The 25232-nt window shown below is 41.8% G+C and overlaps 1 protein-coding gene across 1 annotated transcript in view; it reads left to right on the forward strand.

Annotated features, from left to right (window-relative positions):
* KIAA1549L (KIAA1549 like) overlaps window positions 1-25232 on the forward strand; it is a 266784-nt gene that overhangs the window by 126375 nt on the left and 115177 nt on the right. Inside the window, exon 2 of the mRNA XM_042958831.1 lies at window positions 22127-24649. Coding sequence (XP_042814765.1) covers window positions 22489-24649 — 2161 coding nt within the window. The 5' untranslated portion in view covers window positions 22127-22488. The remainder of the gene's footprint in view (window positions 1-22126; window positions 24650-25232) is intronic.

The following is a 25232-nucleotide window of genomic DNA, read 5'->3' on the forward strand; positions in this document are numbered from 1 at the left end:
ATGTAAAGTACAACATAAGGAATAGACTCGATTAAAAAAAGAAAAGAAATACAAAGTCAAGCAAGCTCACATGTCATCACAAAAGAGAACCACTGCCTTTGTTAGGCGGCAGAAAGGGCACTCTCTGGAAGTGAAGGTTAATGTTCATTTTCACAGTGAACTATAAAAAGGTCATAAGGACTGATAAAATGTTCGTAGTGTTTATATGCTGTCTGCTCTTGGTTGGCCTGTGTTCCTGATCCCGTCTAAGGCAGGAGGTATATGATTTAGAGCCTTCGTTGATCTGCATAATCCATTAAAATGTCACTTTTTTAATTGCAGAAGCTATTCCTCTGCAGCACACACCTGCTGCTGCTGCTGCTGCTGCTGCTGCTGCTGCTGCTGCTGCTGCTGGAATTTATAGCCAGGACACAGTGTGATTTGTGTTTGGAATGAACGTAGCCATCTCTGCCATCCCTGGCTGCCCTCAGTAATGTTGCTCTGACCCTTTACAGAAACTGGAAGTGAGTAGAAATGACTCCCCCCGCCAGGAAGTTCTGTTTCTTCACCTAGCACCTCTGAGGACTCACTACTCTGCTTCAGAAATTGCTCTGCTGGTGCCATGTTTATACAGGGGAGAAATCTATGCGCAGCGTCAAATAAGAAGTAGCTTTGGAAATTGTGCATAGCAGTCACAGTTGGACCACGAAACTGCAGAAGGAGCTTTCATGAGTGTGTGTCATAGGGACTGGCTAGGATGGCATAGAGTGGCTTACTTCTAGAATCTGAGGACTGTGTGTCTCTAAAGTAACCAGATTTTAGGGACACTGATATTGGACTCAGGCTTCTGAGATGTTCACCAGAAAGATAAGAGCTCTGAGAACTGGGGCAGGCAGCCGTGAAAGCAAAAGTGTGCTGATGCTGGAGAGGATGTGGACACAGCCAGAGAGGAGAATGAGTCTCAGATGCTTATGAAAATCATCCAAAGCGTGGGGGTGTGATGGCTGTGAGCTCCTGGTGGGCAAGAAATAAGCTGAAGTAAATGCTGTTCTTCTGAGTCAACTGTGGAGTGTGGATAAGCCTAGACCCCGGAGAGTCTGGCTCAATAAGTGTGAGATGGCTGTCCCCAGACGCTAAGCCAGATTCTGGGAACCACCAAGACAGGAAACAGACAGGAAAGTAAGTAGGAGTAGTATGATGCTGTGGAAAGAGCATGGGCTCCGGATTCACATGGACCAAGTTCAAGTCCCACTTAGGCAAATTACCACAGGAAACTCCATTTCTCTTACCCTCTTTCCAAGTGTGCTTTCCTAGGCCTCAGAAACTGGAAAGCTAAAAATTACTTTTCCATGGCTCTCATGCAGGTAGGGTTCCAGATATGAATTAGGGCCAGCCAATCAGAGGTCTCCACCAGCATCGGAGGCCACACCTGTGCTACTGCGCTTTCTCCAGGAGAGCGAAGGCATTGCTCTGTTGGCTTCTTTTCTGTGGTATCCTGATTCTTTGGACATGTTCCTGGGAGCATAAGCCATTCCTTAAGCCATTTATTATCCTTGGTAAACCCCTTCCTGCTTATATTGTTTCCTCTGCAATGGAAGTCTAACTCATACATGAGGATGATGACATCTTAGTCAAAGTGTTGTTGGGAGAAGTAATGAGATAACATATGTCAAATATCTGTAAGTAGCTGGCCCTCAGTAAAATTAAATTCTCTTCAGAAGGGAACAAAATCTCCCGACTTAAAGACATTTTAGGAGACTTTTGGAGGATTCGATCCTAATCAGGGGATCAGTCACGCAGTATTACTGAGCATCTGTATACGCTTCCATCTCAACATTGAAATTCATGGTGAATCCACGCTATAGGGTCATTCGTGTCACAGAACCCAAAGCCTTGGCACCCAAGATGGATGACTGTAAAATCTAAGTCCCAAATATACACTGGTGTTGGGGTGTTCTGTAGAGACTGTAGGTGGAATCTCCTTGCACAGATAGCACATGTCAAGGACACAGGCTCTGGAGTCAACTGAACAAGTTCAAATGTCTTTCCCCCCTCTAGCTTAGATTAGTAACTCTTAGCTGCTCTGCTTTCGGCTCTCTGAACTCAGATTTCCCACCTGTAAGATGGGGGTTTTAAGAGTATCTGCCTTAGTATCTTACCTGTGAGGATTGAGTGAATTAATGCATCTGAAAGACTTAGCCTAGGCAGGCACGGTGCCAGTATGTATATAATAAATGTTAGCTATTAGTAGGTTGAGAATGATCATTTATCTAGAGAGCTTCTTCTGAGTATGAAATTTGCCTCAGGTCTTTTTCACAAGGTAGTTAGCCATTTCTCCTGGATAATCTTGATAATTTACTGCTGTAGGTATAGGCCTATCTCAGAATATTCTGATTTTAACGCTGTAAATGATTAGGTAAAATTCAAGTGGCTAGATTGTTTAGTTGATTATATTATTGTGAGAAATCTTTATTAAAAGATGATCAGATTTAGGTTTAAAAATAGACAAGAAGTGTAGATACCATGGCATTTTTATCAGAGTGATTGAATGTTTAACAATTTAATGGAGCGGGATAATAATCATGCTATAGTGGAATCATTATTTTTTTAATAAATGCAATTAGACACTTGAATTTGGCCAGCATTTTGTTAAAATATTTACCTTGCCATGCTGCAGTGGTAGTAATGATTAATAAATATTATAGCCATTTTTTTCAGACAATCTAGTTTATTTCTGTCTCATAACTATTCCAAAGAAAGGAGGTGCAAGGTGAGGAGGTGGTTTTGCTTTATGAAGCCATCCAGAGACCCAGGTTCTTTTCTCTCGCTGTTTAGCAATTTCCTAAGACGTGTTCCTTGTTTATAGAGTAGAAACTTGCTTACCAGTTACATATCTTATGTTCCAACCCAGAGGAGGGGTATGCAAGAGTACAGGGACAGCATTTTCTTTGTAGGGAAAGAGCATTACTTTTGTTCACATTCCAATGGTGAGAACTTAGTCACATGGTCACACCTATCTGCAAAAGATAGCTAATCTTTTAAAAAATGTATTTATTCCAGTATAATTAATATACAGTGTTATATTAGTTTCAGGTGTTCAATATAGTGATTCATCGATTCTATACATTACTCCATGCTCATCATGGTGAATGCACTCTTAATCCCCTTCACCCTTTTCACCCATTCCCCCACCATCTCCCCTCTGGTAGCCACCAGCTTGTTCTCTATATTTAAGAGTCTGGTTTTTTTGTTTGTGTCTTTTTTCCTTTGTTTGTTTGCTTTGTTTCTTAAATTCCACATATGAATAAAATCATATGGCATTTGTCTTTCTCTGACTAACTTATTTCACTTAGCATCATATCCTCTAGATCCATCCATGCTGTTGCAAATGGCAAGATTTCATTCTTTTTTATGGCTGAGTAATATTCCACTGTGTGTGTGTGTGTGTGTGTGTGTGTGTGTGTGTGTATCTATCTCATATCTTCTTTATCTACTCTGTAATAGGCTCTATTCTAAACCCTTTTAATGCCTTGTCTCCTTACATCAACTATGCAAGGAAGGTAGTTCATAGGTAAGAAAACTGAGGCACAGAGAGAGGTAAAGTGACTTGCCCAAGGTCACACAGCAAGTAAGTGTAGAACTGGGGTTTTCATCTGGGCCTGTCAGATTCCGGGGCTCATGTTCATACCCACTGAGACTGAAGACAGAAAAGAAAGCTAAAAGAACATTGCACAGAGTAGAGACACCTGAGCATGTGTCCTTCATCTGTGTCACACATTGGCTCTGGCCCCCTTCCTGCAGTGTTCCATTGATGATGTGGTGCAGTTGACCTCAGGACATGAGGGACAGAGGACATCAGCAGTGCCTTCTCCCAGGCACTCCCCACACAGTGGTCAGAATTGTCAGCCAAGAAGCTTTCCTTTTAGTTTCTAGATTTATAATAAAATCTTATCAAGCATCTTCAAGAAAAAGTGAGTTTCAGGTGTTATGAGGTATTTGGGACTATACTGAACTGTTCACAAATAGGCTACAAAAATGAGTAAAATGCAAATAAATCAAGTATCTTCCAACTCAATAGAAGATCCTTTGGTGGAGAAGTGGAATCTTATACTGTTTTTCCTCACAGAGGTGGGGATGGGAGTGGTGTGCAATTATGTATAAAGTTTGGATGGATGGTCAAGTCTCTGGTTGCTAGATACAGGCTGAATCAGAGATGGGAATTTTATTGAAAGTTACATTTTATTTGCAGAGGGCACATCCCAGAAGAGAGAACAGCTGGGCTTGATGAGACAGGAATCATCAGATCAAGGGCTGCCCAATTTCCTAATCTGTCTCTGCCCTTCTGTCCCCCTTTATTTGCCCCACACATTCTCTCATTTCTGCTTCTTTCTGTCCTCTCCTTTATGTTTCTCTGGGTTCCTGGTATTTGCTCTGGTACAAATAGCCAACTTGAAAGGGAAGCATGGAGCCCGGTGTCCCCCGCACAACTAACTGAAATCTTCTGTGGTCCAGAGACAGCTGACCGCAGTGAGGCCAGAAGTGATTGACTTTCCCCGGGGCAGGTGTTCATGCTTGGGCCAGTTGGCAATAGGGGATGGTAATGAACCAACTTAATGTTTTCAGGAGTGGGTATTTTGTAGAGAAGGTACTGTGTGCTGGATAGACGTTCTAACGGTGTCTTCCACCGCTGCACAAAATGACCATTTGTTGGTCATTTACCTTGTACAAGACCCTCTACTGTCTGAAAATGGAAATAAAGACTGTCCCAACTATTCCATTTAATTTATTCATATCCTAGTCTGAGACATCTGGACAGACAGGTGTCCAAGGAGGTAAATAACAAAGGAAGCTACAGCTCTCTTTGCGCCAGTGACAAGGGCATCTTTCTTAGATAGTGGAGTTGTGTTGCAGTGTGAGCTACCCAACTGTTCCTCACTGTTCCAGATACCTCTTTTGAGGCATCTGGTTTACTGGAAGGTTGACAACCTGGAAAATACCAGAGGTTTATCTCCATAGAGGTTAAACATTAAACATGGTTTTGGAGTAAGCTGGAGAAAGAATAAACTCAGCAAAACTAGAGTGATATTTTATGCGAAATCATTGAAAAAATCTGAAACTATGAAAAATTGAGTCTGGAGAATTCATTTCCCAGAATGTGTGGTGGAAGCCACTGATGATCACCCTTTGCAAACCATGTTATTTTTACAGGTCACCCTTGACAATGCTGGCCTTGGTGACATCTCCAGAGGGTTTTCCCTCAGTGTTCTCATTTTCTGTGCCAAATATGGAGGATTTCACCGAAAACCCAATCCCTACAAAAGTGAGCTGTCTTCTAGGGAAATTGATTTCTCTTGATTTCCTATCAGTTTGCTTCGATACAAGGAGCCTATGGAGTAATCTTTCAATAAGCTTTGCCTGAGCACTTGCTGGTGCTTTATTTAATCACAGTTTTATGAACTCTTTGTACACCACCAGCCAATTTTGCAATCCCAGAATCTTGCTCAGGAGACAGACACTGATTTTGCCTGCAGTTGATTTTAAAGGCTTTACCATCTGGGATTTTTAGTAACATGTGAATAGCAAATGGATGCCGTGTTTTCAGGATTTTGTAGCCCAAACTCTAGGGTGGTCGTGCAGGAAATGCCTAGTAATAAATAAATAACATAAATTTGTTTCACATTTGTTTATGGAGCTAATGATCAACATAGATTTTAATAGCTGATACCTTGTTTAATTTGATTTGTTGCCTGAATGCCTAAGTTAGTAGATAGGAGGCAGTATGTTATTGCAAAGGTTAGTGTATTAATTTGGATTTCCTGAGAACATTTGACCCCTAATAAGAAACCCTTTCTTATCTTTCCCTCTCCCACAGCAGTGTTACTATGTTCAGAAAATGGAAACCAAACAAGGTTTAATTGACTTAATCAGGGGTTATATTTGCTTGCAAGGAGCAGAATGCACCTGAACCAGCTGAAGCCAAAAAGGCTTATATTTTGAAAAGCATGTAAGGGTATCTTATGGAACCCAGTGGTTTGGAGTATATGGCTGAGTTCGCCTAAAATGTGGAACTGGGGGTGCGTGGGTGGCTCGGTCGGATGAGCATCGACTCTTGATTTCGGCTCAGATCATGATTTCATGGTTTGTGAGATCAAGCCCTGCATTGGGCTCTGCACTAGCAGCACAGAGCCTGCTTGGGATTCTCTCTCTCCCTCTCTCTCTGTCACAAAATAAATAAACATTTAATAAATAAATAAAATGTGGAACTGGAGCAACTAATCTAACTTCTCTTTTTAAGGTCACACTTTCAGGTCATTGCATTTTTCCATTCTTCTCTCTTTCCAAATCAGCATTCTTTGTTTTGGCATATATGTGCACCAAACATGGCTTCCTGTTTTCTATCACTTCCTTAGTCAAAGGCCCAATATGGAGTGACACGGTCTCCAGGTCCCAGTTTTAAATTCTTGGGGAAAAGTTCAAGGAGAACAGCTCAGACCAGTTATCCATTCCTGTCAAGCATCTGTGGCCAGGAAACCATGGTCATGTGATTACCAGTCTGCTCAGCTGGGGCTATGAGAGCTGATGCTCAGGGATAGAGGGGAGTAGATGATACAAAATGGGACTGTCAGGTGGGTGGTAAGAAGAAAATCATCAGTATCTTTGATTTGCCAGGTGTGAAAACAGCTTATTTGCATACCACTTGCAGCCTGGAGATGACATCTGTTTCCTGGCCCATCTCTATTAATCCTGCTGACTTTTTTTTCTGTTTTTCACTTTGTCTCTGAATCATTCTTTCACCTCCTCCCTTTCCTTCTCCTCATTTCATTTTCTCTCCTCTCTCAGCTGATGCTTTAAAAAGTAACATGATACATCTGATGGTGGAAGAAGCAGTGTCGGAATCCAAGACCAGTCTCTCATTCAGACTTGCCCAGTGCTAGACCTTGGGCAAGTCACCTAGTCGCCTTTGGCCCTGGTCTCATTTTCTAAAAATGAATGGAGCTAGGCTAGATGCTGAGAGAAACCTTAGGGATCACCTTTTCCTGGATGCTAAAGATCTTTCTACTCCTAATGTCGTTCCACAAGCATGGCACCCATGGCAGACGTTATTAATTGATTCCACCATGCTTCCCTGCTGATCCAGGACTGTGTTTAGAATCCTCCACAACAGTCCAGGCAGCCACTGCAATCACTTGGAGGCAACCCACCTGTGAGATGTAACTAATTAGCCATCTCTAAGCAAGAACTGGAGGCCAGATAGCTACCATTTTTTCTTCCTCTAACTTTCCTTAGAGAGATGGGATATGTGAAGCCATTGTTCCTGATTCCCTGGAATTTTGAAGGGAAAAATAAATAAATGCCCTCTTCTGCCCTTTTCTTCCCAATTATTCATTCTTTTACAGAAACTGTTTGCTTTCTAACCTCTATCCAATCCAGCCTTTAATTTCTCCCGTGGCTGAAGAATCGACAGTTCTTTCAGCAAAGATGAATCAGCCATGTTTGTCTGGGAGCCTCAGAATTAGACTGGCTCACTTTGCAACTGTGTGGTGGCAGGCAACAGTGAGAGTTATTTTACTTTTTGAAAGTATGTTTTCTGCAGTTATATTTGGACTGGAAAAAAGATCCTTGCAGTCTCAGCTCAAATGATATTCAATGTTCCTAATTGCTATTACCCTCAAATATGATAGTGAGTGAGGTCACATCTTCAGTTTACATTTCTCATCTATATTTACAAATGACACAGCTTTGGAACATCTGCTCTGCCTACAGAGCACTCATTTTTGCAGATGATGCAGCTGTAATGGCTGGTGGCACAATTGTTTCCTCGACGACAATGCTAGGAAACATCTCTTCCTTTCTGCCTTTCCTGCTGGATGCTGTTTTTTAAGTTGCCTTCTGGAGTTCATTTCTCCAGGAGACATGGGCCTAAACTTCTAATGCAGAATTTTTTTTTTTCTGCCGAAAGGCTTCTTCCTGATAGTTACTGAAGGCAGTCTCCCTGTGGCAGGGCCACCTTATGTAACAGCTCTGTAGGTAGAAAAGCTACAGGTCTAGAACTAAAGGAGACAAATGTAAAACCTTTGCAAAGATCACACCTGGGATAAAATCTGTATCTCTAATGCATAGGCACCCAGTGCTGGCTTTCTAGTCAAAATAATCCTTGGTGTTGGTAGAGAACATGGCCATCCCATTTTATTCCTCCTTGGAAAAGGGTAGTGCTCTAGATGAGTGAGGAAGAGTGGGGGTATGGTTCATACAGACTGCATTTAAATGCTTTCCTCTTGTTGTTATTTATTTCCATATTAAAATATGATAATAAAGGGACGCCTGGGTGACTCAGTCGGTTAAACATTTGACTTTTGGTTTCAGCTCAGGTCATGATCTCATGGTTCATGAGTTCGAGCCCTGCATTGGGCTCTGTACTGACAGTGTGGAGCCTGCTTGGCATTCTCTCTCTCCCTCTCTCTCTCTGCCCCTCCCCCATTTGCACTGTCTCTCTCTAAATAAATAAATAAACTTTAAAAATTAAAAAAAAATACAATATAATAAAAGTGAGGACTTATATACTTTCATTTCTGGAGCTAACTGTCCATTTGCAGGAAATGTAGAGGACAGAGGAACATGTTGAATTGCATCATGAGCATGCATTGGCCCAGTCCAGACTATGGAAACTCCATAGCTTATTCATCAGATATGTTTTAAGGAAACAAAAGGAATGGAGGGGACAATTTGGAGATTAAAAGACACTTAAAAGACATGGTGGCTAAAGGATTAATCTATGACAAGGGGGATAAAACTATTTAAAAATGATTTCTTGGCTTAAGCCAAACCGTAATTAATGGGATCTTATAGATGACTTGATTTTGCCCTCATGTGTTACAGAGAAGGAACATGGAGCCCATGCAGGCAAAGCAATTTATTTCATGTCTAAAAGGGAGCAGGTGAGAGAACCATGGTCAGAATCCAGATCTCCTGGCTCATGTGTGAGGCTTCAACTACCTCCCCTGAGTATGATCTTTATCATACATTAATTTTATCTTGAGTTCACTGACATAGATAAAATCACAGTAGAGTTGACTACATATTGGAGATTCTTTGTGTTAATCTGCTCTGTTAATTGCTTTTCAAGCAGATTGGCTCTGGCTTTGTCCTGTGTATAATGGCTGTAAGCCCAGGAGCTGTTACATTCTCTGACTTATGGATTCACAGAATAAAGTTAGTCTTTTGCTTTTTAGTTGCTTTGACATTATGAAGTTAGTTTTATTGTTCAGCACTATTAAAATGCTCTAGAGTTGCAATTAAAGCTATAAAATAATCTTTACCTTTGTTATTAAATTTCATTTTTCCCCAATAGTTCTGGCACTGATTTAAGTTACTTATTTTCACATGTGTAGCACTTTTTCTTGGAGAATTCATTCTTCAATAGACTAGATGTTTTGAAAAGGGGAACTGTTTGGTGTAGGTTGGCATGAAAAATAACCAGTTAAATTCTCAAATTTCTGAATAAAGACATGTATATCACTACCATACAAGCAATTTGGCCAACAAATTCACTTTACTAAAATACATTTTGGGTTAAATTATTCAATATTTCAATCCAGTTTGAGAGAAAATAGATTTATTTTTTATTTTTTTTTTCAACGTTTTTTATTTATTTTTGGGACAGAGAAAGACAGAGCATGAACGGGGGAGGGGCAGAGAGAGAGGGAGACACAGAATCAGAAACAGGCTCCAGGCTCCGAGCCATCAGCCCAGAGCCTGACGCGGGGCTCGAACTCACAGACCGCGAGATCGTGACCCAGCTGAAGTTGGACGCTTAACCGACTGCGCCACCCAGGCGCCCCGAGAGAAAATAGATTTTAATGAAGGCTATATAATATGCTATATTTTACAGTGACATGTTTGTCATAGATTATTTGTACTTTTGAAAAGAACCAGGATTTGAGGCTCAATTACAAGTAATTAACAATCCAACCAGTGTGCCACAAGAAACACTTAATTTCTCTTGATATTTGTTAAGAAGTTAACAATACATGCCACTAGTTCACTGGTAATGGTTCTAACAATTATTTACTGTGAAAATAATAGCATTAACAATTCAGGATGGAAGACAGAATTGAATGTTATTTATCTTGAGGGTAATAATGCATGTTTTTAACTTCAAGAAGCTGTGCATTTATAATTATACTGGAGCAAGAGGTGTGGAAAATTACAAGCTAGATAAACTCTTGACTTCAAGAAAGCTAGGGGCGCCTGGGTGGCTCAGTCGGTTGAGCGCCGACTTCGGCTCAGGTCATGATCTTGTGGTCCGTGAGTTCGAGCCCCACATCGGGCCCCTGTGCTGACAGCTCAGAGCCCGGAGCCTGTTTCAGATTCTGTGTCTCCCTCTCTCTGACCCTCCCCCATTCATGCTCTGTCTCTCTCTGTCTCAAAAATAAATAAACGTTAAAAAAATAAAAATAAAAAAAAAAAAGAAAGCTGTTCTTTCTTTAGGGACCATCAGAGAAGGAGAGAGGTTTCCACCTCTTAAAATATCATTACATTCTCAGTTTTCCCTTGGTCATCCAGACGAGCCCCTCCCAACTCTTAGTGTCACAGTGTTTTGTGGAGACTGCTGCTCCAAGTCAGGCCCTCCTCTCATTTCCTTCCTCCCTCCCCAACTCCATCAGTGATAAGTGGAAAATGCCTTCCTTGTACTCACCTGTGAAAGGAAACTTCGGGTCTCCTTCGAAAAAGGTTGATCATTGATATTCAGATTTGGAGAGCTCATGGACTAGTAAAATGAAGAATTTTGGAAGCCCAATTTAGATTCGCAAACTTTTAATCTTGTCAACTGAGGGCATCGCTACACCATGCTGCCATTAGCATTTAGAAAAGCAAGGAAATGTTGACACCAAAAATGGAGGATTGTCCATTAGACCCAGAAAAGCAATTGATGAAAATACACATACATGCACACAATTATAGTTATATTTCTTGCTTTGTCTTGGTTAGGTGAAAACTGCATTAGATTGGAGTGTGGACGAGCATTGGAAACCTTGTGTTGAGTGATTTAAAAAACATGACATCTTTAAAAGGTGGACCTTTTCAAGTTTGTTAAACAATGTTAAACATCTTGGGTAGGGGCCTCACCTTATGTCCTCCCCTATGTTGAGGCAGGATACATTTGTGATTAAGGACATCAACCCTGAATCCAGAATGCCTAAATGTGTATGATATTATATATCATGTAAGAGATTTATTATGAGGATTTGGCTCATGTGATTATGGGGGCTGAGAAGTTCCACCATCTGCAGGGGCCAAGCTGGAGACCCAGCAAAGCCCATGCTGTAATTCCAGCCAAAACTGAAGATTTAAGAACCAGGGAAATCGGTGGAGTAAATCCCAGTCCAAGGGCAGAAAAATTATCCTCACACAAATTAGCAGGAGGGGAGCAAATCCTCCCTTAAAACAGAGCTCTGATTTTTGTTCTGTTCGGGCCCACCCACACTGGGAAGGGCCACTGACTTTACTGAGTGCATCAGTGCAAATGCCAATTTCATCTAGAAACAGCCTCACAGACCCACACAGAAATGATGTTTAATCTGGCTACCCCATGGCCCAACAAATTGGCACATACAATTAACTATCACCTGTATCTTCCTGATAGTAGCGTTGTGAGGATGAAATGGGTTTATATTTGTAAGCAGATAGGAAAGTAGTGGACTACGGGGAACATTCAGTAAGCGTTAGTGTCTGGCACACGGTAGGTACTCAAATTAACTGAATGAGTGTGGGAAGGATAAGTTTCATGTCTATGGTAGGATGCTTTTACTGTAGTCTCTTGTCTTTCAAGTACAGGCAGTTAGGCAGACACACATGGCATCTCCCTCTGACTCCCACCAAATGGTGTACAGTCTGTCCTAGGCTCCTCTATCCAGATTCCTGTGGAGACTGTGCTGAGTAGGCTCTCCCAGGTGGAGAGAGCACCAGCATTCTGGGCCCCTCTTTTGGGCACTCCTACTTCTGGCCAGACATCTCAAGACTCTGTTGCTAGTTACAGATTGTCCTCGTGACTAGAAGGATAAAGGAAAATCCATTGCCAGTGCTGAAAATTGTGTCTAATGATTTTTATTATTATTAGATAAACCAAGGCATTGGGAGATAGAAATGGAAATTTTGTCAGTGGAATAGATTTAAGCTTAACATAAATAGATCTTACTGCTTTATACCAAATGAGAGAAAACGTGGTCTTATCTAAATTATAGAATTTTTAAAAATAAATGCTATCTTGATATGAGCATCTATGTAAACACTAAAGCAAATAAACTGCTAATGAAAATTATTTGCTATGAACATACTGGCTATCTTTTTGAGTTTCGGTGCTTCTAAAAAGTTTGCAAATCATTTACTCAGAGTAAGTATTTCTCTTTCTTTCTTTCTTTCTTTCTTTCTTTCTTTCTTTCTTTCTTTCTTTCTTTCTCTTTCTCTCTTTCTCTCTTTCTCTTTCTTTCACCTTAAAGGCAATTAGTTTGTTATTCAGTCCTAAAAGAGTTGGCTGATAATTTCTTTTTCTAAGCATCTGAATTAACAAATCCTGAAGTAGTGATATTCATTATTAATGAGGTTAGACTTCTATAGTAAAACTAATGCCTGACCCAGTCATCAATGAACATGAATTAAGGATTAATAATAATATTTTTTATTAATATGGGGAGCATATTCTGCTTCTTGGCCCCCACACAGATTTTGCAGATGTTTGGTGTTTAGTTGTAAGAAGGACATCAGTATCCATGAAGCATCACACAGCCTTCCCATTTTTCTTATGTCTCCATTTAGTGGGGGAAACAACCAAGTTATTGATATTATCATTTTACCTAAATTAACTTAATGCCCCAAGAAGGCACTAGAGCCAGTGAGTATAATGATGGTCCTTTCCGTTTGTTATACAGAACTTTACAGATTTCCTAGCGCTCACCCTTATGCTATCCCAAGCGATGAATGTCAGTAGAGGAGGTCATGAATAAGTCTGCTAAAATACACCATGAAAGGAGCCTACCAGAGCAGAATCTGCCAGCTATTTAATTTTCAAAGAACATGTTTTCAGATTCCATGATGGATTTAGTCCACTTACCAGTTCTTTGGTTTTTCTGTATCTGAAATTGCTCAAGGGCAATGACTTTAAACTCTGAAATGATCTTCCGTTAAAATCCCCTCAAGGTGTTCAGAGCAGTGTCTCCTTGGGATATTAGCTAGTATCATGCAAAAAAGAAACAGAACAAAGAGTTCCACAGTCAATTAGTTTGGGGATTTTCTAGATTAAACATAACTTTTGTTTACCCTAAGACTTTTGGAGACTTTATGTACTTGTTTGCATGGTGACTCCCTGGTAAGAGGTTTCCTAAGCTATTTTGAATATAAAACCATTTTCCCCCCAGATTGTCTCATGGAACCAATATTGATGGGAACAGTTGTTGGGACATGGTACCTTTGCTTATTCTTGGTTTTAGAGACTGTCAGTTTGTGTAGATGTCTCTAATACAGGATTATTTTCTTTTCAATCTAACAAAATACTCTGTGAGATGCAAAATGAATGGGAAGGTCTCTGCCTGTCATGAACAACATTGTAGATGATACAAGAATGGGACTGCAATTTAAAAACATTTAAGAGTACAGAGTTTGGCCTATGATCATACCATTTGGACTTTAAATGTGGTGCAAAGTCTTAACCTTCTCTTTTTGTGTCCGTGTATGTTTTGTGCAGGCACTTATGTGTTTTGTTGACTATCACAGACTTTATAAATTTTTAATTTATTGGGGCACCTGGGTGGCTCAGTCGCTTAAGCGTCCGACTGCAGCTCAGGTCATGATCTCACAGCTCGTGAGTTCGAGCTCCGTGTCAGGCCCTGTGCTGACAGCTCAGAGCCTGGAGCCTATTTCAGATTGTGTCTCCCTCTCTCTCTCTGACCCTCCCCCGTTCATGCTCTGTCTCTCTCTGTCTCAAAAGTAAAATAAACGTTAAAAAAAAATTAAAAAAATTTTTTTTTAATTTATTAATTGATAGTTTATGCATTAAATGATTTATTATTATATATACACGTACATAATTTTTATAGAATTGCACAAATATGATCCTGGAATATACATGGGTTTCTCCTTTTTATCGCAGCCTTTCCCTCCCCTAGCACACATTTTTAGTGTGCTGACTGCATTCACTTACATATTTTGATGATTAGTTATTTAGTTAATATATCTTTATTTGATTTTGATATTAAAACAGTACTGGTTTCATAAAATATATTGGAAACATTTTCATATATTTAAAAGGCCCAAATTAGTTTGCTGAAGTTAGCATTGCCTTGTTTTTTTTTAAGTTAAGTAGAACTCAGCTGAATATATCTGGTCCTGGTGCCGTTTTCAATAGTCCTCCTTTTTCCTATGTTAACTTGTTTAGGTTTCTCATTTCTGGATTGATTTTTATTACGAAGGTTATTCATTTATGTATGTGTATTTATTATGAGAAGATATGTGTACATGAGAAGAGAAGCTCTGTCTCTGCCTTCTCTCAGCAGTTCAGCCATAGCTGTAAGATTTGTGTGTCTGATTTGTAAGGAATCCTAATGGGAAAGTGTTCTCTTTGCCACTATGCCAAGTAAGTCATTTCCAAAACCACATGATTGCTTGTGGAAGTAAGCAGACTTCGGGGGAGAAATCTAATGCAGAAACTCGGTAAGTCTTACGAATGCTAAGAAAGCCAGGTGGATTAACCAGGTAGTGGGGAATTATAGTTGGAGACGAAGGACTCACTGTAAGAAATGTGAACTAGTACTGAGAAGTTAGAATAAGTTTACCACAAATTGGGGGTATAATATACTGTTATCATAGTTTAGAAAAAAGACATGACTCTGAAATCTCTTAGTCAGATTTTGTGTTCCTTGCTGACAATCATGATAAGTAACATATATTGTACCAGGATGTGTTCCAAATATTTTCCATGGGTTAATGCCATTAGGGCTCAAGACAACCTGTGAGACAGAGGTTAATACTGTCCACATTGTGAAATGGAGAAACTGGCACAGAGAGGTCTGTAACTTGCCTAAGTTAACACAGCTGGAGCAAGGCAGGGGGGCTGTGAACCCAGATCTCACAGCCTTCACTGGAACACTTGACCTCCTTCCCAATAAGGATTACAGCTTGTTAGTCTTTATAAGGGAGTGACTGTCCAAGAAAGGATTTGGAGGCATAAATGGCTAAGTGATTGAGCAAATAAGGGCGATAATTGGCTAGAATTTTAAGCAGAAAGGGAAAAGTACTCCAAAAGAGTTAAAAATGGAGAGTTGTAGGAACAATGACATCTTAACTATGGGACTGTCACTTAGAAGTGGTTTACGTTTACACTTTTCAACATGGCATGAAGCCCAGTAATATGCCTTTTGCCCAAATTTCTAAGCCCCTATTACTGCTTTTCATTTAGTTCATACTTTCCTACATCTTTAGTTTTTCTTGCCTGATGGATTAAAATGGTCTCAACTCTCCTTAGGGCTAGAATGAAATAGTGAAAAAATAGGAAGGTTTGGCAAAGTTGACTGATAGGATTGTCCTGTTTTGGAGGATCAGTTATTGGTGGTTAATTGCGTTTTCTATAGTTGAGCTTAGGCCGACTAGGGGGTGAGGCTTTTAAACTTATAAGTGACCCCATCAGAAGGATTGAAGGAGCAGAAGGAGAGGAGAGAGACTCCAAGTCCCGTTGATTTATTTCTGATTCAGATGGTTTTAGATGTGTGTGGTGATCTTATCCATAAGAGGAGGTCATTGTGTCTGTCCCACCTGCCACACAGGGTTGGTGATGACAGAATTGGAAGGGGATGAGGCTATTATTTATAAAACTGAAAATGTATGAATAACCTGTATCTTAATAGTTGGAGGGCAGTTAAACAAATTATAATACCATGTCTTAGTGGGAACAATTTTCAGCCTTATCCAGTATGAAAAAATGCTTTAAAACAATGTTAAAAGACCAGAGGTGCAAAAAAAAAAAAAGTTGGATGTGAAGTGCAACCACAGGTCTGAAAAGCACATAAACCAAAGCTCTTCCAAGAATGAAACCTGAAAGAACTATTCACCACAGTGTGAATTGTGGTTTCCTTGATGTGGCGGGACATGCATGGGGAGGTGGCTGAGGGACACATGGGATTCTTTTCCTTCAACTTTTCCATCTTTTCCAAATTTTCTGTACTGATTACACAAAGTGAGGTTTTAGAAAATGAAAGAGCAAATGTATTGTGATGGGGAGAATCAGTTTTATTTTTAAATCTGTTTCACAAAAGATTCGAAAGCAATAAACTTTTTTTTTTTAAGAAAATAGCTGTGAAACAGCTTTGAAAGTTAAAAAGCTTCTGTTGAGGCAGTAAACAGAACCTTCTATTTGCTGGCATCACTTCAAGGAGTGGCAATTTGATTCTGTTTAACTGGCATATTGAAAAAGCCCCAGGAGAAATCACATTAGGAAGAATGTCCTAGGCGCCAAACTTCAGAAGTGTGGATTTGAGGTGGATGCTTCAACATGGAAATGATGCTTGGTTCATCTCTTTTGACCTTCTGGGAATCGAGGTCTCAGTGATTTAGAGCTGTGTTCAATAATGTCTGCTGAAGCAGCACCAAAGAGAGACTCATCGTCAAACTCACAGGGGCAATGACCATGTGGGCTCCCGTCTGCTGGGGTCCCTCTAGGAGGATGTAGCCCACCCTGGACCTGGAGATGGAGGAGCAGAGAGCCTTGGATCTGAAATCAGAGGAGTTGAGTCACACTCAGCCTTGGGGTAACTCTCCGTGTGACCTTGGCCAAGCCGGCATTTAACCTCTCTGGGCAATGGTTTGCTCACCTGTAAAATGGGGATGATGACCTTTATCCTCTACCTCACAGGTACTGTGAGGAACAAGGTGGGATGAGGGAATGAAAAGATGCTGTAAACTGTAAGGGGTTCCACAGATGTGTGGGATCGTGGCAGTATGTGGTCAGCAAGACATTTCTGAGTTTTGACTAGCATTCGGGGCCTCTGAGGAAGCCTCTGAGTGCATCCAAAGTATTGACAATGACAGCAATACCAATATTGACAACGACAGCAATACCAATAATAGTACTGTGTGCCAGGCACTGTTCTAAAGACTTTACATGTATCACCTCATTTTAACACCTAAAACAATTTCATGGTAATGTAGGTACCTTGACATAGGTACCGTAATAGTCCCCGTTTTACAAATGAGGGAGAGGCACAGTAAGGTTAAGTAGCTTGTCCAGGGTCACACAGCTAGCAAATGGAGCAGTAGGATTTGAATCCAAGCCATCTGACTCTGAGGCCTAATAGAAAGCTGCAGGTATTTCTCTCTGAAATATAAAGAGGAAGGGTTTGGGATACTTACTGATGTTTATTAGCTGGTTGTCTTAGTTTCTTCTATTCAAGAGCTGCTGTTGATCAGGTTTGCTTTTCGTTGAGTGTTACAATTAAGAAAATGGGCTGGCAGGCAGTGAGCAGGACAAAGTGGATGGCTTCATGACCCTGGTTGGAAATGGGTCATGCCTATAGCTAGGCCACCTGTGGGAAGGCTTCCTTCTCAGTGTCTCCAGCAGTCAAAGGAAGGAAGCGCTGAATGGAAAAAGACTGATTATGACTGTGTTACAGGAGTAGTTTGAGGAAACTAGGAAGCGATTCAGGGCCGCATTGGGAGGCCCTTTGAATTTGACTGGAGAATATTTCTTTATATAAATATAAATATAGAGAACGTGAAGGAAGGTCAGAGAGAGGGAGAGAGAGAATCCCAAGTAGGCTCTTCATAGTCAGTGCAGAGCCTGAAGTGGGGCTTGATCCCACAAAGTTGAGATCATGACCTGAGCCAAAACTAAGAGTCAGACACTTAACCAGCTGAGCCACCCAGGTGCCCCTGTGCCAATTATTATTCAATCTGATATTCTTACAGGAATGACTGTTTGCTTTCCTGAAGCTTTGAAAACCATGCTTTTATCTAAGCATGGCACAAACGAACCTAGTTTAAAATGTGTGTGTCAATTGTTTATGGAATGGGGTTCATGTCTCCTTGGGAAGGGAAGAAATGACTCATTTTAACTTTTCATTATTTTGAGGGTCTTTAGCTTGCTTTCACTTATTTCCAACTTAAATCCATCTCTGTTCCCCATCTATCTTCAGCCAGAGCCTCCTTAAATCTCTTGTCATTTAAGCTACTTCCCTTTAAATTTCTTTAGGCTACTAGTCCCTTGGTGGGATACACTATCCAAAGAGAAGGTAATTGTTGGCTTGTCCCTAGAACGAGTGATATTTGGGGGCACCTGGATGGCTCAGTCGGTTGAGGGTCTGACTTTGGCTCAGGTCATGATCTCACGGTTCATGGGTTCAAGCCCTATGTCGGACTCTTTGCTAACAGCTCAGAGCCTGGAGCCTGCTTTGAATTCTGTGTCTCCCTCTCTCTCTGCCCCTCCCCCACTCATGCTTTCTCTCTCTCAAAAATAAAAATAAGCATTAAAAAATGAAAAAAGAAGAATGAGTGATGCTTATGATATTCACAAAGGATAGCTATTCAGGAACTTGTGCAGGGAAACACCACTATCTTTCATCTCCCCCTCTTGTATGTGGGATATATGATTGCTTTTTGTGCATTGTTTTGAAGATCATTACTGTATTTGTCAGCAAAGAATAGTTCATATCATTCTAAGTAGAAAAAGTTAACAGTTTTGGAATACAGAGAGGGGTGGATTGGAGAGTTAGTAGGATTTCATTGAGAAAAAAAAGAATTCAGTAATTTGATTGAAACGTGCCTTCTTTTTTTTTTTCCTTGAAAAATGGGATTTAAACAGAAGAGTCCAACCTGTTTCATAGCAACATTCCACTGTGTCTGCTGCTATTTGCTGATGTGGCTTTGTTTCTACTCTTGCAAAGCCCAGTATTCTCTTCAAATAACTTCCTCTGAGTCCCAGGTACTATGTTTGAATTTTTATTTCACAGCTTCTCTGTGAAATTCCAAACAAACATACTGACTTGGGCTTCTTTTTTACTGTCTTGATGGTACCCTCTCACCATCCTTTCTGCTACTCTTTAGTCATGGTACCTCATGCTGCATCTCTTATTATATGCCCATTCCACAGCCCCCTACTCTCTACCTCTGTTAGTTTTTTATTTCTGTGTAACAGATTACCACAAACTTCCTGGCCCAAAACAACATGAATTTATTATTTCCCATTTCCCATGGGCACAGCTTCTTTGGATCCTCTACACAAGGTCTTATAAGGCCGCCATTGTGGTATCAGCAGGGCTGTGTTCTCATCTGGAGGCTTGACTGGAGAACGATCTATTTCCAAGTTCACTCAGGTTGCTGGCAGCATTAGTTTCCTTGTGGCTTCCATCTGGAAGGCCCTGGCTTCTTGCTGGTCATCAGTGGGAGGCCATCCTCAGTTCCAAAAGGCTGCTCAGAGTTCCTGGAGACTGCCTGCAGTTCTAGAAGCTACCCACAATCCTTTGCCACATGGGTTTTCCCAGTATGACCTCTTAATTCATCAGGCCATCAAGGACAGCAAGTCTGCCAGCAAGACCGAGTCTTAGATTATATAAACACAAGTGGGTATCCCATCACTTTTGCCATATTATATTGGTTAGAAGTAACTCACAGGCTCTGCTCTGCTCATACTCAAGATGAGTTACACAAAAGCATGACCACCAAGAGACAGGGATCATGGGAATACTGTAGAGTGTGTCCAACACACTCTTATATCTAACCTATATCAAACTTCTACTTCACTGCCTTTTTTAAAATTTGGTTTTGCTCTACTTCTCCTAATTTACTTTTCCCTTCTTATAAATCTACCTCTCATTTGCCCCTCAAAATTTTCTCTTCCCTTTCCATTCCTTCCTGATACAACATTAATTAATACAGACATATTTTATTTATTAGCATAGACATAATTTTAAAATCTTGTGTATAAAGCAAAAGCAACTTTCATTGAAATAAAGAGTGCTTAACTGTGTTTTGGCTTCTGAATCCTTAGCTAATTAAAGCTGTAGAGATTCACTTCCCAGGAATGAGGGACACAATCCTGTATTGTTTCAGTTATTATTGCTGCACAGCAAACCACCCCTAGCTTCATGTTGTAAAATAACAACCATTTTGTAATGCTCGTGGTTTCAGGAATCCAGACAGAGCAAACTGAGGATGTCTTGTCTCTGTTCATGATTCCTGGGGACTCAGTAGGGAAGACTGAAACAGGGTGACTCAAGTGTTTAGGGACTAGAATTATCTGGAGTCTTCTTCATTCACATGTCTTGTGCCTGGGCAGGGATGACTGGGAAGCTTAGCTCACCTAAGACTATTGACTGGAGTACTTACACATGGCCTTTCCATGTGGTTTTGGGCTGTTCACAGAGTGGTGACTGGTTCTAGGAGGGAGAGTGAGGGAGCATATGGAGAGCAAGCCTTCCAAGAGGCCAAGTGAAAGCTGCCTGGCCTTTTGTAATGGTAGCCTTGGAAGTCATATGGCAATGCTTCTGCCTTGGTTGAACAGTCCCAAGCCCACTCAGCTTCAGGTGGGGACATAGACCTCACCTCTCAATGGGACGCATATAGGAGAATTTGCAGCCATTAAAAAAACACATATACAGGGGCACCTGGGTGGCTCAGTCGGTTAAGCGTCTGACTTTGGCTCAGGTCATGATCTGACAGTTCATGGGTTCAAGCCCTGTGTCAGGCTCTGTGCTGGCAGCTCAGAACCTGGAACCTGCTTTGGTTTCTGTGTCTCCCTCCCTTTCTGCCCCTCCCCAACTTATCCTCTATCTCCCTGTCAAGAATAAATATTAAAAAATAAAAAGAGTAAATGCTTTAAAAAACACATATGCAAACACAAACATATTTAAAGGACTACATTATCCTGAACTATGAGAATTGAAAGGGATCATAGAGGATGATCTATTTCAGTCTTCCACTATGGCTCAACTCCTTTTTACAACTGTCCAGTCACCCCATGCCTACACTACTTCGGGGAGTTTTCTTCTGGTCTCTGTTGTCATCTGTTCCCACTCCTTTCCAGTCTGTTCTATTCTTTATTCTGTAGCCAGAATGCTTGTTCTGAAACACAGATTTGCTCCTGTACATCATCCACCCTCACCTCCCCACCTCACCCCACTCTACTACAAACCAGATTTTCTAACTTCAGCTCCCCTGGGCTCGTTTGTTTCTGTCAAATGTTTTGGCTAACGTTTTTTAGTCAATAATGGAGAAAACTCTAGAAGTACCTGTTCTTTCTTTTTTTTATTTTTAACTTAAAATACGACTTCAGGGTGCTTAGCCATCTCTGGGGTCATCAGCACCATCAGTACTGCAGAACCATGGAAAAGGGGATCAGAGCATCATCAAGCAGGATGTTGTTTCTCTTCCCTAGCATGATATTTCCAGCTTTCTGATCAGTTGTGTCCTTGCCTCCTTTCCTGTGAAGCTCACTATCTTGTGCCCTCTCTCCTTGCCTTTCTGCCTGCAGGTTAACACAGGAAATGTGGGTGCTAATAGTCTGCTTTCTCTGTAGGTGCTTGTAGTGACACTGGGTCTTGTGAGGTGTCTCTAGTTCTAGGGTGAATGTGAGTAGTTTTACTTTCAGAAAGAAAGATGCCACTGCTGCCATCCTTCCCAAACATAAGCAACCTCGTTATTCTGCTGGAGATGACTTAGGGTCCTGAACACACATTTGCATCAAGATTCACAGTCCTTTCATTTTGCCTTTTGGGTTCTCTGATGAGGTTTATTTTGGTGTCATTGGCCTTGGCAGGTAGTTACATTCATCTTTGATTTTCTAGATTGTGAGTTTCCCAGTCCAGCCCTCATTGGTGGTACAGAAAAAAAGATTTAAGATACACAGGTGTCTTCGGCATCTTTGCTTAGGTATCATTTCATCAGAGACTGTGGCTCTCAGCCCAGCCCTGTAGGTTAGCTGTAGTATTTGCATATGTGTCATTACTTAACCTTATTGTCTAAATATGTTTAATGAGTCTTCTGTGCTGGGGTGGAAGCTCTGTGAGATCCCAGTGGTGCCTGTCTTGCCCACCCCTTCTCTCCAGGACCTACCACAGCAGGCACTTAGATGATCATCTGATGCCTGACTGTGTGGTATTTTGTTTGACAGGAACAGACAATCTGCAGATAACAGTCAGCCCAACCTCGGAGTCATTTCCTCATGGGAAATTGTTACCGATTTCACCAACATGGCCTTTCTCAGAAGTCCCGTCTTCCTCGGCAGTGGCCAGAATCAAGAATGTGCTGGCACCCTCCCCTGACAACACTAGCGTGCTGCAGTTTGCCCGAACGCCTCCGCCCAAGACACACCGCAGAGCCAGGGCTCACGGGGACTTCTCTTCTTCCCTTTACCAAGGAAGTGGACATAGCGCCTCCCTTGAGCCTTCCAAGGATTCCACCGAGTCTCTCGTCCCACCAAGACCTCAAGGGGGAAAAGATGCAGCCTCCGTGTCAGGTTTGCCTCACACCAGCATGCTCCCCTCATTGTCCACTATCCCATCTCAGCCAGTTGGGGTAGGGACTCCTTCCATTTCACCACAACATTCCCCAAGACCAGACATTCTTTCATTTCTCCCTTCACATCCATCCTCTTCATTGGCTCCTGACTCACCTCATTCCATCATCTTTTCCAAGCCAGCCGAACGACCCACCAAAGTGCCTTTGTTTCCCCAAACAGCTCCAACTGGCTCCTTTTCAAGTGAGAGCATAGCTAATTCCCCACACCCATTTGCTGGGGAAATGAACCACACTCTGTCCAAAAATGCCCAGGATTTGATAGGCATCCCTCATCTAGGTCTTTTTGGATACTCAACAATGCGGCATCCTGAGCTGCCCCCCACAGAGGGTCCTCACACAGCAGGCTCCCCCACACCTGAGTTTTTGAGCTCTGTGGCAGAACTGTCCCATCTGTCTCCTCCACCCCTAGTGCCTGGAAGTCTTCTTCAGCTTCCAGATGGAACTCCCTCATGGTCAGTGTTGGAAGTGGCTTCAAGTCGTACATCCACACAGCTGGTTGAAGCTGAGGTGGCTGAAGGAGTGCATGGTGGGGTGTCTTTGCCAATTTCTAAGAGTGTGGTGGCCGCAGCAATGACCCAGGAGGCTGTGTCTTCACTTTTACAGACTGCAGAATCAGTGGCAGTGGAAACAACCAGCAGAAAGATAGCCCTTGCTACCACAAATGACACCGCTAACCCACTGCATTTGTCAGGGGCTCCAGAGAATTCTGAAGGGCTCCTCCTTGTAGCAGAACACACATCGTCCTCTTTGGTGCCTTCTCCTCTGCCTCTCACCACAGCCCGCAGAGGGCAAGCCATCCTTTCTGGGACATCCAACAGCACAGCAGCAGACTTTCCTTCTGCACCCACCTTTCTCCAATTGGCACAGAACCATGCCTCTCCTTCCACCATGCCCAAAATGCCAACTCCTCAAAAAGAGGGCAGCGGTGGATCCCCTCCGACAGTGGCTACAGACTTCCCCTTCTCCAGCAAATTTCCCAATCTTCTTTCCACAACCTGGGCATTTCCCCTGCAGAAAGAAGATAGTGTGACAGCTGTTTTAAAGAAAAACGAAAAGGCAAATTTGACAGTTGATCTCCAGATCCTTCCAAGTAAAGAGATTCCAGGTCATCACACTGTAAATGGGTTCACCTCTGATTCTAGCCTGGATCATATTTCATCTTTTTTGATCACAACTCTAAGAACAAACCTCCTTCCTTCAGAATTACCTCTACCTTCCATCCCCTCTGCACAAAGCACCCAGACTATGTCCCCATCCCCTAGCTTGTCTGACATCAAGCCAGAGACTTATGCAGCTGTGATGGACCATTCTCAGTTGCCAGTTTCAACTTCCCAACAGGTGACAGCATTTCCCTCATCCACTGAGGTCTATGATTTCTCAACAACAAGACATGTGAAAAAGCCAGCAACCACAGATGTTTTCTGGAGTTCTCTTTCAGCAGAAACTGGATCTCTCTCCACAGAGCCGATGATATCTGGCTTGCTGCAGCAAACAAATTATTATTTAAATGGGCACACAATTAACTCCACCAGTTGGGAAACTCATTCAGCTTCAGCTACTCCTCCCAGTGGTTCAACTTCAGCTGCCAGTACAATAAGATCTTCAGATTTCAGAGAAACTGCTAGGCATTTAGTGACTGCAGAAGGCTCTAACATTCAGCGTCCAGTCCTTGGTATAAGCACCAACCAACCTATTCAACAGTCAGAGGTCACCGTGGTTGGAAACCATACAGACTTCTTGTCAATAACCAATAACAACTATTCCAGAGATTTTCAAACAGCTGAGATTGAAGATTACCCATCCACAAGCCAACATGCTGTGTCTCATCCCCATCTACAGCTGCCTGCGCATTTAACACATGCTCTTTCACCAGCTTCTCCAAGTCTGACTTCCACAGCTAGCTTGCAGGAAATACTTTCAGATAAAACGGATTCAGTTCTCCCAATTTCCGGTGGCATCTACCCATCTCCTGTGATAAGTGTTTCCACACCATTCCAGAGTATCTTGAGATACCATTCTACTGCTGAATCTCCTCCTCTATCGACCAGGGCCCCATCCACAGTGCTGCTGGCTTCTCAGCACCCTGAGAAATGGACAGGTGCAGCCACTCATGCAGGTAGTTTGTTTCCCCGTACTCCCAAAATTGGTATGACTGTTTCTGTGGACAAGCATCTTCAAGTTCAACACAGATACCCAGTTTTGCTTAGAAGGAGCAGACACACACTATTGGGATGATGAATGAGTTAGCAGTCCCAGATAGTTGTGCCCTTGATCCTCTGCTGACTTGATTCTTTTGAAAGTACAGTCTCCAACTTACAATGGTTTGACTTACCATTTTGCAACTTTATAATGGTGCAAAAGCATTCAATAAAAATCATACTTTGAATTTTGAATTTGGATCTTTTCCCAGGCTAACAATAAGTGGTACAATCCTCTCTGGTGTTGATGGGCAGGGCAGTGAGTCAGACCTCCCAGTGAGCCACGAGATCATGGTCAACAATGATACAATTACAACCATCCTGCACCCATACAACTATTCTGTCTTTTAGCACAGTATTCAATAAATTACCCAAGTGAGTCAACACTTTATTATAAAATAGGCTTGTGTTAGATGATTTTCCCCAACTGTAGGCTAAAGTAAGTGTTGTGAGCATGGTTAAGGTGGGCTGGGCTAAGCTAGGATGTTTGGGAGGTTATGT

Source organism: Panthera tigris, chromosome D1 (genome assembly GCF_018350195.1).
Source record: "Panthera tigris isolate Pti1 chromosome D1, P.tigris_Pti1_mat1.1, whole genome shotgun sequence".
In the NCBI taxonomy this organism is placed as follows: Eukaryota; Metazoa; Chordata; class Mammalia; order Carnivora; family Felidae; genus Panthera; species Panthera tigris.